Here is a 12,263-nt window from a genome sequence, read left to right on the forward strand (position 1 = left end):
GACGTTCTGTCTCAGTGGCTCACCCAAAATTTCTGGTCCGCGCCACACGGTGTCCACTTTTTGGTCCACTTTCGCGCTATCACGTGACCTATTTCCCATAGCAATGAGAATCAGGTATCCGTACCTTCAACTTAATCTTCATTCAGCGTTCAGCGTTCATGAGTAAAGTAGAGTAATTAACATGTGAACGACTCATTAGTATTGCCAACACATGAAAATATACGCTCGATCATAGAGAATCTGGAGATTCAACTTGGACAGATAGGAACAACCTCATCGAAGGAAAGCGCTGGATATTTACTATGTCACAACGCACCGTCTCGCGGTCACAGGCCGACAAGAATACCGTCATGCAAGGGATAGCGAATTTGTGCCCTTCGTCGGCACTGGTGGCGTTATTTGGGAGCCTTAGACGGGGGTCATACGACATGGCCAGAGAATCCCTTCATTCGTACACAGTAGGTCCCTGATGCCTAAATGGGCAGTGGAACCCGCCGACGGCTGTCCTCCGGCGCCGGTGCCGGGGTGCCCCACATCGGCACTTTCTCATCCGGTCACTTCATCCGGAGCGAGGCGGTATAGTTATGCGACCTTGCCATCTTTACCCAATTGCCTCTACAGAACAACGCCGAATCAATGCAGCGACCGTGAATTTCCACAATTCAGTCTTCGTCTTTCCAACTCATTGAAAAATCCAGCGATGGCCGTCCACCCGCAAGATCAACATTGCTCCAGGGCGCGACACAAAAGCTTAGAAACGGGGCCCTACATGCAGCTCACCATTTCCTTCTCGCCATCCATTTCCATCCGTCTCGCCTACACGCAGGGTAGATATACTCCGTACATCCCGGAAACTTTTATGGAATAGTGAGATCATCGTCCAAAAGTCCCTTTCATCGAACAATGTTTCAACCCGCAAAACTCCACACCACTCAAATCCTCACATGTTTCAATTCTCCAATCTCAACTTCCCCCACCCGCGAACCCCGAAACAAACGAAAAGCCAGCAAGAAACAAAAACCGGAGAAGCGACAACAATCACACGTGGCTGCACAATAAGCATGTGTCTCGATGGTGCGTCTAAGCTGGGCATCAGCTGGATATCCGAATTTCGTCCAAAATCCATCCCCCACATACCTAGATTACGCTATGACTTCTTTCTCCCCAATCCTCGGCCCGAGCTCTCGTCTCAAAAACTGCAGCAAAAAGCAAGGTTATTCTTACCCAGTCTCCAAGCACCAGGCACGTACTTCGTACAACAGCAGAGCCCTAAGTTTCTTCCTTGCTTTCTTCTTCGTCTGAACCATTCCATTTGACGTGCTCGCACATAGTTTGCACGTAACGGCTTTTTTTCCCCTGCGGCTGCACCTTCCTAACCATACCATCATGAACATCTACTCACCCCTTCTAAAACGACTTCTGGTGCCAATCAACTTCTTTAACAAGATTATGAGTTTCTCGAACGGTTTTTCTAGCTCGGTTTCTTGAGCTCAGTGCTCACCTAATCTCCTCCTTCCCGCTACCTTCCCAAATAAGGAAGAAGAGCCTACGAGTTGAAGAAAAGTGCCGAGACAAGAAAAAAACATAGCAGGGGGAGCTAACACAAACGCACCACCACGAACGGGTTTCAAGCCTCCTTCTCCCCATCTCCCGCGTCAATCCCAACTTACAAGAACCGGGGGAGTGGCCGACTCTGTGGCTCAGTGGCTGATCACCGAAATGGTCCCCGCGGGAAATTTCAATCAAGGCGGGAAGGGGTGAAGAGGTCTCAACGGAACACAACCTTCCCGAAGCCACCACCCTTTCCCCTTCCTTGGAAACGCAAACGCGCCATGGTTTATTTCCAGAGAGTAGGGAAGACTTTGACATCATGCCATCCCGCGCGTGCTAGAGACCAAACGACACCACCATAACCATACCATCCCCTTTGCGCACAGTCCCTCACTGCCTGCCGCTTCCGACTCCCCCCTCCCCTCCCTCCCTCCCTCTTCAACCAGCCTTTCCATACACGCGGTACAAAAGCACAAACCCCAATCACGCACATCATCCATCTATCCGTACCATGGTATCTAACATCATGGACGGCACTAACGTAGTGTAAATAAAAAAAAATCGCCCCCGCCCCCTCTCTCCCGTGAACGGTTTCCAACGCGCAGAATCCAATGTTTCCAGCAATGATTGAAGCAGGGGACCAGACTAGAGAGGAAGAACCAGGAAAGGACAAGAGGGAAAAGGATCCGAGCGGCTCGCCATGACAACAAAGTGACCCCAGGGTTCATCCCATCACAACTCAACCACACTGATAACTTCAAAGTGCCAAAACGTCCAAACTCTTGCGTCAAAGTTCGATCCCGTTCCCAAGTCTCCGGGGCCCTTCAAAGTTCTGGAAGAAATGTTCCTGATGAAGATGGGTTGCTTGAAGACCGTATTCTAATCTCTCTCTCAAAAAAGAGGGGCCCCTCGACTTATGCGTCTTGACGACCTCCAAGTGGTTATCAAGGAAACCCCAGACCCCAAAACTGTGAACCAAAACATGCAATCCACATCACCAATCTTCCCTGCCTTTTTCGTTTCAAGTAGCCCTATAACGTCCTCTCTATTACTGTAAACCAAACCTCGGAACCTCCGACGAAGCAAGCGGAGGAGGAGGGAAGGGAAGGGAGGGGAGGTCCGACCGTTAGTAGGCTTAAAAGCTACTTAGCTATCAACCAGGTTCCTGGGTTCAAGTCAGACTCTTGCCAGAGGCTCAGAGCCACGTTGGCTGTTCACATAATCCCGTATCACCTAGGTACTACGTTTCCTGCTCTGCTCTGTACCAACCTTCACTCCGCAACCATGATCTAGACGTTAATTCTATCCATCCTTCTGCGATTCGAGACCCATCCACTGTGCCGGTTGAGCGCTTATCATGCCCGTCAGAGTGACTGACACTTGGCACCTAGCCCCCCCTTCGTTGCGTGCCGTGCTCACGGTAGGTAACACTGCATCCCCCTCCCTTCCTGTGACACAAGGTGCATGTCACCAATGCAGCCCATCACTCCCTCGTGGCCATGCACCCACCACATAGGGAGGGAATTACTGAAGAGCTTGACTGGACTTTGATTCTTTATGATTCCATTTTTTTATTTACTTGGTTTGGCCTAGTTGGTTAACGCTTTGCGCGCGAGCGCCTCCCTTCTCCCAGTTGACGATGCTACCCTATGCAACTCCTTGCTTTCCCACCCCTTTTTAGGTAAAAGATCTGCCATCTCTCTAGACCATTCCTCTTCTCCAACGTATCCGCAATACTGAGTCAAATGTGACAGGTGGAAAGGGCGGCTAAAGGCCCTGATTCCTCTCAAACTACCACATTTCCGCCCTCCCCCGATCCCCGAGATGCTTCTTCTGACAGTGACTCCCAGCTTCAATACAATTACCCCAGAAAAGGTCGCTTTGGAAGAATTTTGTTGAGATAGGAAATAATAGACACTATGGAATTTCGACAGTATACAGATTGAATGGGGGGGTATAAGAAACAGTGCTGTAAAGGTTCATTATGCAGGTGTTGTTGTTGTTTGCAATCTTGCTGCCTGTGTCTAACGGGCGTTTGGTAAGATTTGCGATTCGAGAGCATCGGGTCCGAGCATGGTATAGAGGAATGGCGAGCGCTATGCCGGTCCTCGCCGGACCTTATTCCAAAAACGCTTCATGACCCCTCGGTCGTTGGCCTGAGCGTTTTCCTGGTCCATGGCCGCGAATTGACGTTCTATGCTCTCCTTTGACGATGCATCTCGGACGTACGTCGACGTCGGAAATTCGTCTCGTAAGCCGTTGGATTGGGATTTCCTAGGCGGTAACGGCTTTTGTTGCCAGCCATACATTTGATCTTCGTGGGCTCGGAGGTCGGGTCGGGTAAGGGTCATGCGCAGTGTCATTTCTCTCGCCTCTGCCGGCATCCGTGCATATTCCGTTGATGGCTTGGGTGAATGAAGCTGATCACTCTTGATGGGCGGCGGCCGAAGCGCTGTCATCTCCACTGTATGGGGTGTCTTGGGAGAATCCGAATCAAGGGATCCATCATCGCTGAAGATCGACGACCGATCGTCGGCGAGAAAGGTGCGGAGGTTTTCTGACTCGTCCACCAACGCTGCCTTGGATTGTCGATGTTTCAGTTGCTTGACGTCCTTGCCAGGCTTGGTGGTGACCATGGCTTCTTTTGAAGGAAACCCGAACTCGATGGCTTCGTCAAACTTTTGAGGGGAGGCCAGATAGACTCGCAGCTTCAACCGGGCCTCGGGATCTTGGTAGTGTGCAGCCTCGGGATCAAAGGCAGCGACGGTGTCCTGGGGACTATGCTTTGGTGAAATCAGAGACAGCGCCCGCGATCTTCGCCGGCCGTGTCCCGGAGAGCTTGTCTGAGGGCTGATCGGAGAACTCGAAAACAGCGGAGTCGTGGGGTGGCTTGCCCCGGCGGGTGTCGTACCGGGGCGGTTGGTGGAGAGCGAGTTGCGGCCGAAAGGTATCTTTGATATGGAAAGGTGCCTGCGAAACGACGGCCTGCGCTGTTTCGAGTTGGCCGGTAAATCCTCTCGCAAATTGGCGTGGTAATCATCGAGATGTAAACGCAGGTCTAGGTCGTCATCCTCCTCCAACCAACGAAAGCTATCGTAGAAGGAGTCCCGCTTCTTCTGAACTTCAGGGGACTTCTTCTCTTCCGACTTGGGCATTTGTTTCCTCGTATCTTGGCTCGGCCGCCGAGACTCCATCGTCGAAGGTCTCACCGATAGAGTCGGACTCCACAGCTCGTCTTGGACAATCAGGCTAGAGGCTCGTCTTCGAACTTTGTAAATGGCCTCATCAGCCGGGTCAAGGATGATGTCGTGTCTCCGGTTCCGGGAAGCAACAATTTGCTCTTCGGTAGTCAAGTGCCTCTTCCGAATCTTATCGGGCAGCCGTACGTAGACGGAGGAGCTCGTCGAAGCGCGGAAATTGGCACGGCGGGAAGGCCGTCTCTTGACACGGTCGGAAACTTGATCGGATGCAAGTCTAGCTTGACGTTCTTTGCGGCGCTGCTTTAATGTCTTTGGTGTGGGTGCGGTGTCTGGACGATCAAAGTAGATGTCGATATGTGTGGATGGCGGAGTAGGAGCCGGAGCAAGACTGGCAAAGTGAAGACGTTCGAGGGAGCTAAAGTACTGAGGAAGGACTTAGTAAGAGTTGTGAGTGAGATGAGGAAGAAAAAAAGATACAAAGGCGTAGACGGGAATGTAAATGGGGGCAAGAATGGAAGTAAGAAACAAGGAGGGCATGTAGTGTCTTAATGCAATAACGAGCAGAGGGAGGGAGACGTCGTGTTCCCTCCACTTGCACTACTAAAAGTAGAGTATGGAGAAAGGTATGGGACTGGAGCCAGAGACTGTGCTCGTCCGTACCGCACCGCACCTGTGTCGTGTTGCGTCGTGTTGCGGTGGTGCTTGTGAGCGGGACCTGCATTGCATCTGCTGAGGTGCATGACGGATGGAGCAGCTACCGTACGGTGCCGTACTGAGGACAGGATGTACGAGGGTACAGAGACACGCAGACACGGGAAGGAATTATCTTGCAATGGACATTGGCTGGCCTGGAGCGGGTGCGATACCGCAGTCATCAAGCTGCAGTATCCATAGGCAGAGATACTTTGAGAGAGAGAGAGAGGAGCACTTGCTCGAATCAACTTGAACGCCAACCCAATACATCGAGATCAGCGACGCTCGAACTCAATTCAGCCCCCCGGCCCTCAAGGGACAAGCTCGGGGTTCTGGGATTGGGATTGCTTCTACAGGCAATCTAGGAATAGCCCGGGAGCCAACCCATGACTTTGGACGCAAAGCTCCAAACCGTCAATTGAGACAGGAGGGGCGGCTGGGTGCCAGGGGGGGAGAAAGCCGGAAGGCAAAGACAGGTTGGAGGAGGAGGGAGCTATGGCGGTAGTTCCTTGACTTGCGTGGGAGAGTGAGAGTGAGGGAAAGTGAGGGAGAGAGAGCGTGAGAGAGTCCGTGATGCATGTCAAGTCAGGTCAGTGCATCAGCACCATGCTCAGCGTCAGTGCGGATGCATGTGCCGTGCGTGCATAGTGACTTTTCTCAAGGAGAGACGACAGACAAGACGACGCAGACACGGACGGCACACGCCATGCGGGAATAGCTCTAGAGTCCACGCCGCACCAAGTTCACCAAGAGCACTTGCGGCTTAGCTCGCTTGTCCGTTCAGCCAGCGGCACCACTTGGTGGCCCGGGTGGGTTCCATAGAATGTGGGAATTGGGATGTGCTGCCGACCAATAAAGATAGGCCCGCCGTTGCAATATGAGCAATGATGGGTGAGGAGGGAGTCCGAGGAGGATCGGGGGTTTGTTTGGACTGAGTGGACGAGCGAGGGATTGGGGAGAGACATGACGGATGGTTGGGCCCAATTTCTGCACTCGAGTGAGACATGTCGTTCGGTCGTGGGTTGCACAACGGCACGGGAACGGTTCATGGCTAAACTGGCGGGCCGGGGTACGTTGTGTGAGAGGGCGAGAGTGAGTGTGAGAGTAAGAGAGACATGAGAGAGAGACACGCCTCATGTTGTGCTGATAGTGCAATATCGAAATGTGCAGCGTGTATGGGGGGGAAGGCAAGCTGAATGAGACCAGACGATGCAAAGACCAGACATGACGAGCAAGTAGTGGTGAGATGATGAGATTGGACGACTTGGTATTGTTGTTGGTGATGGTGTTGTTAATGTTGTGATGACGATACTCACTCAATAACACGATGCGATTTGTCATATGCGAGTTCGTGAACGAACGAACTCTGCATCGGTCTGCATCGTAGCCTGCGCCCCCCAATCCCCTCATCTTCAGCTGTGTGCTGAAGGGGAAAACGCTCTCTTCAGCGGTTGGCAGCTATGCATATGCATGAGCATGAACGCAGATATGGACAGAAGAGGGGACCTTGTGCCGCCCGCGCCTGTGCCTTGTGCCGCCCGCGCCTGTGCCTTGTGCCTGACGCCAATGCTGACTGGCCGCCCCCCCAGAGCGAATGAAGGTGATATTGGGAGCCGAGTGCATGAGGGTGTGGGGGCGAAGATGCGAGTTGGGGGCAGAGAGAGATTGAAGAATGAGAGGTGCTGGGTGTTGGTTGGACGGAAAGGAGGTGATGATTGTGAGCTGCTTCCCGGGGGAGAGGGCCCAAAGCAGGCTGTTCTTTTCTCGGGTGCATGTCTCAGTGGACACTTGGCTCTCACTCTCACTCTCTCGCTCACCCTCACTCGCTGTGAGTGTGTCTCTCCGCGCCGCGGATGCTGCAGTTGGGCAACCACTCGGCGAGCCAACCTGCATCGATGGGTACCTGAATGGCGGCCCCCCAGCCGCGAGTCCCCGCTGCAGCTATACGGCGGAACTCAGGCGGCTGTGGTTGGCGAGGTGAAGGTACCCTGGACTTGGGTCGGAGACTCATTGGAGGAAACGGATAGCTCTGTCCAGGGTCGGTCTGGACCTTTCCAGCCAGCAGAAGCAGAAGGGCGAGCGGTGATGATTGTGAGGTCGGACGGGCAGATAAAACTCCCATCTCTCATCCTCATCCCATCTCATTCCCCTCGAACGCTCAGGAACCCGGAGAGAAGGCGCCTCGACTCGCCTCGCCCTCGTCTCGTCTCCTTATGGCCGGCCGAGCGCACTTTCATCCGTGTCCTTGACAACTCTCCCTGCCACTGTCTGTGCCTCTATTTTCTGCCCAGGGCTGGCCCAAATGGCCAAGGGAAATAAGCCCGTGCAGAGCAGGGCCGAGGGCGGGAAAGAAACAAAATGAAGTGAAATAAAATAAAAACGGGCGCCGCAGTTCCGTCCTCAAATTTGAAGAGACGGCGTGTCTCTCGGCTCAAACTTCCTCTCGGTTGGGGGGCGCTGGCTTGCTGGCTGCGCTAAGTAAAGCAACGAGAGACTCGGCACTTGCAAATAAAGGAATGCCCATCGGGACGGCATATGGAGATGGCAGATTTTCGGGGTTGATCGAGAAAATGCCTGAGTGAGGGGCCATGAAGAGAAAGAGACAAAAGAGCAAAGGGGGATAATTAGGAACAGAACAATCAGAAATAGAGAGCACCAGAGAAGACAAAGCGAAGTCTCGGTTGGGGGTAGATCAGGTCCACAAAGAAAGGGAAGGGGGTGAAAAACCACACAAATAAGACGTCTTTGCTCACCTTTCGCTGAATGGCTTCCGGCAACGCCTCGAATTCTTGCTTCGTCATCTGCGCCCCAAAGGGCCCCGACGATGAAGGCGATACCGGCGGAGGCGGCACAGCAATTGTTGCTGATCCGGTGGTATTGACCTTTGTCGGCTTCACAGCCATCGTCGCCGAATTTGCGGCAGACGCCGTCGTCGCCGTCGTCTTCTTACTGCCGCTGCTATTGCTCTTCTCGTGACTCTTGCCGCTCCTCAGTGTCCACGTCGTCGAGTTGGCGGTCGCGGTCGCGGTCGAGCCAGTGCCAGAGCGGGAACCCGAGTCTGAGCTCGTCCGGGGAAAATGAAAGTGCTGGTGGCTCCTCGACGAGTCGGGCCGCAAGTAGAGGTTATGATATGACGATGACGAAGGGGATTGTTTATGCTGTTGCGGGTTCTGTTGCTGTTGCTGCTGGTTGTACTGGAGCAAACGCAGATCGGGCGAGCTGTACCCGTCGAGTCCGTGATGCAAATAGTTCCAGAGGCCGTGAGACCGGTCCACGCTATCCTCGCTGGTCCGTCCACCGGCCGCCGTCTCCGCTGTTGCTACTGCTGTCTTCTTGCCATTGCTCCTAGCGGCGTGGTTGTCACCTCCCCCAATGCTGAGGAAGCTGTTGGTAATGGTCGTTGGCGCCATCGTCGCCGTTGTCGTGGTGGCTGTCGCTGCCGATGTCGTAGTAAAAGTCAAATTTGTTGTTGTTGTCGTTGTCGATGACGAAAAGCTCGAGCGTGCGGAAGAGTAAAACGAAGTATTATTACGGGTACTATTGAAAATAATGTCGGTGCTGGTGCTGCTGTCGGTTCTTGTTGATGAAAGATCTCTGTCGATCTCGTTCTCGTCGATCAGAAAGTGCGCAATGGGAACAGAAGAAGGAGACGAGTTATTAGACGAGCAAAGGATAAACTCGTCTGCGTCCGTATCCGTGTCGTCAAGGAAACTTATGAGCTCATGCTGGTCCACGCTGGCAACGCTGCCCATATCCTTATCCATCATTGCCGCCGCCCAGGGACGAAGGCGGTGCTGGCATAACTTGTCCTCCTCCATCTCCCCCGGTCCAAGCCTACCAGTCGATGGTGACAATCGTGATGGGTCCCACGGCAGCGCGCCCATCACGCCAGGTACGCGCGCCGGGGCAGCGAGAGCAATGCCAGCAAAGGCCTTCATTCGTCCACTTGCCCGCTCCTCTTGCTCTGCCCAGGACCTGGACGAGAAGGTCGTCGATGACATCCACAAACTTTCCCCCAATCGCCTTGGATCCTGCTGGCTTGTCCCCAGCAGCGCAGTCATGGTTGCTACACTTTTTGCTCCGCTGTGAGGCACCAAGTCACTAAGGTCCAACGAGATACTGCCGGATCTGGTATTGAGCTGACCTCACAAAGTCCGGGAGTCCCTGCCAGCAGACGGGGGCCTGGTGCCTGTGCCTAGGATGCGTAAAAGAGGGTCTTCCTCTTCCTGTTGGTTCCGGATCCGCTGGGTGAAGAGGGACCAGGGAGCAGGGGAACATGCAGCCGAACGGCGAATAGAGTGGTAGCGTAAAGGTAAGGTAGAAAAAAAGTATGGTTCAATCCACCAGCAGGGCTCCAGAGTCTGAGAGCTCAAGAGTCCAAAAAGAGGGTCGCTCTAAGAGACCGGGGTGAAACTCTCGAGAATGGTATTGATAATGTTGATCACCAACACATTCGGGCATGACTCTGCAATAAAGGAAACATGAAGCATTGCCAATTTGTAGGGCCCGGGAAGGGTTCATCCTGTATTTAGATGCCAACACCACACACACACACACATCGAAGCCTTCAGCCAGACAGAGTGAGAGAGAATCGAGGTGTGACCTACATCATATATCTCGTATCCCAATGGTTGCTGATGACCCGGAACGCCCATCTCTTGGTTGACGAAACAAGGCCAGCACAGCAAATGAGCTTACAAGAGCTGCATGTAGCGAATTTCACAAGCGCTTCGCGAAGCACACCAAATGCAATTTTAGGAACAAGCGGAAAATCTTCAGCGGTTCTGCAGGTTGTCGAGACGGCAGCCAGTCCAAGAAAGTAAAATGCCTCGAGAGGGAGGGCTGCGTCGGTTTGTCATACGTTCGGGTTGTAGCACAACATTTCCGCTCCTCTGCATGTCTCGCCGTCCCGTGTCCCGAAGCAGTCAAGACCGTCGGTTCATCAAGCTTTCACAATCATGCTATCGTACTGTGATAGACAGCGTGACGGCTTCATCTCCTTTCCCCAAGACTTTCTACTGGTGTGGTTGCACATGGATGCGGCGCCCGCAAATTGCCAGCCCTCCATCTCACTCTTGCAGGAGCACACTCCAGTCTCGGTCTCTGTCGAGTAACGGAAGCAAAATCAAACCACACATCCATCTCGTGAGTCTGTGCTACCTCGTCACTCTGCCCCCCTGCTTGTGTGCCTGAACATCATCATCCACCCCCGAATATCACATCGTCCCATGTTCAAACTTCAGCCCCAATGCCGTGTCGCGGAGTCCAGCCAACCCTTTCATATTTACTCTACGAAGTACCTCTTCCGCGGCTTCAAGACCAGACGAGAGTTTCTCTCTCGCATTCATCCTGGGAACCTTCTTTCTTTGGTGGGGGCGAATGGCATCCCTGGCAACACGGCAGACTTGCTGGAAAGTTACACGACAACTGTCGGAAGTCTCGAGAACGGGTTAATCCCACCATCGGCGTCCCTATTATTTACCTGCTGACGGGCGATCATTGGACATGGTCGTATACTCCGTAGTCTGTCCACAGAGCCCTATCAAGCATGAATACCCAAGGTAGAGCTCCACAGTATAGCAAAGAAACACGAAATCAGAGAAAAGCATCGTGTATTTTTGTTTCACGGTTTCACCGACGTCGCGGAGGGGACAACCTTGGTTTGCGTAGCGGAAGCACTGATCAGAACCTGAACCTCAGCCCTTTTTGCGACTAGTTCGGGAGCACAGAAAGTTCTTGCTTTTCTCTTCTTCCACTCTCGCATCTCTTTCCCTGTCGTGAGATTACGAAACCGGAGGAAAAAAAACACAGCAGAGAGCCTGCAATCTATTCGAGGCAGGCCTTGCGCGACGTTGGACGCTTGAGCTAGGAAAGATGAGTATGACCTTAAGGGGGAAAGCCCAGACCAGCCGCACTGCACTGGACGAGCCTACGGACGTACGAAGGCAAGCTCTCGAGAGTCCGAGATGAACCGTCAGCAGAGGGCACTCTCGTGGCGTTTCGTTCAACAAGGCTGCGTGGTTGCTTGAATCTAAGCTTCTAGCCTTTCTCTCTCGATTATCGCGGCCCCCACACTACGAGCCGTTGAATGGCTGTGACCCCCTTGCTGTGTTTGGTCACAAATGTCATCGTCAGTTGTCAGATGCTTGCCTTTACGTGGCAACGCCTAACGGGGTCAACGGCCGCCGCTCAGGTAGATTATGTGCTAAGGACATTATGTGATTGTCAGCTATGAGCGCTTACAGAATTCATTCATGCTCGACGCGGCTGTGCCAGTAGGCGTTGCGCGTTGCCGTTATAGAGCCCGCATGTTATGGAGTGATGTGACGAGGTCCATAGAGAAAAAGGGGAGCACCTTAGCAAGAAAGTAACCCTACTCCCTGGGGAGGGTTCCTCCGGGAAATACGGACGCAATGAAACCTTCCCTTTCTCTCCTGCGTACCGATCGGCACCTCATTCTGGGGCTCTGAGGTCACAGTCACACCGACACGCCGGGCACAACTCCACGAGGGGAGGAGCCATACGGGTACGGAGTAATAGAGAACTGGAGTCTGGAGGGATACAAAACTTGCAAGTTGCAATACCTCGCCCAAAGGATGTGCGCCCCTATTTCCACCATCCGACGGAATTCGGCACTTCAGCAACGGTGGCAGAGACTCGAGAGAGGTCATGACGACGCCAGTCCTGCCCTTGAATAAGCAATCATAGGGACCCTATACTTTCATTGCCGGTGCAACCCCATCCGTGAGTCGCTTGACTCTTCCGCCTGTGCGATCCCCGATTCCACTTTTCACGTCAACTGAACGCCTCCATTCTGGC

The 12,263-nt window shown here is 53.3% G+C and overlaps 2 protein-coding genes across 2 annotated transcripts; both read right to left on the bottom strand.

The window, feature by feature from the left end:
- Nucleotides 1-3,647: 3,647 nt before the first annotated feature.
- N0V96_002057 (uncharacterized protein) lies at nucleotides 3,648-5,472 on the bottom strand (the record flags this gene model as incomplete). The annotated part of the gene is made up of 2 exons (XM_065756420.1): nucleotides 3,648-5,185; nucleotides 5,412-5,472. The coding sequence occupies 2 exons, from the start codon at nucleotides 5,470-5,472 to the stop codon at nucleotides 3,648-3,650; spliced, it is 1,599 nt and encodes a 532-aa protein (XP_065614789.1).
- A 2,611-nt stretch (nucleotides 5,473-8,083) lies between these two features.
- N0V96_002058 (uncharacterized protein) lies at nucleotides 8,084-8,854 on the bottom strand (the record flags this gene model as incomplete). Its single annotated transcript, XM_065756421.1, has 1 exon — nucleotides 8,084-8,854. One exon carries the CDS (start codon nucleotides 8,852-8,854, stop codon nucleotides 8,084-8,086), a length of 771 nt encoding a protein of 256 aa, XP_065614790.1.
- Nucleotides 8,855-12,263: the final 3,409 nt, after the last annotated feature.

This window comes from Colletotrichum fioriniae, assembly GCF_027942845.1.
Source record: "Colletotrichum fioriniae strain IMI 355084 chromosome Unknown scaffold_2, whole genome shotgun sequence".
Classification (NCBI taxonomy): domain Eukaryota; kingdom Fungi; phylum Ascomycota; class Sordariomycetes; order Glomerellales; family Glomerellaceae; genus Colletotrichum; species Colletotrichum fioriniae.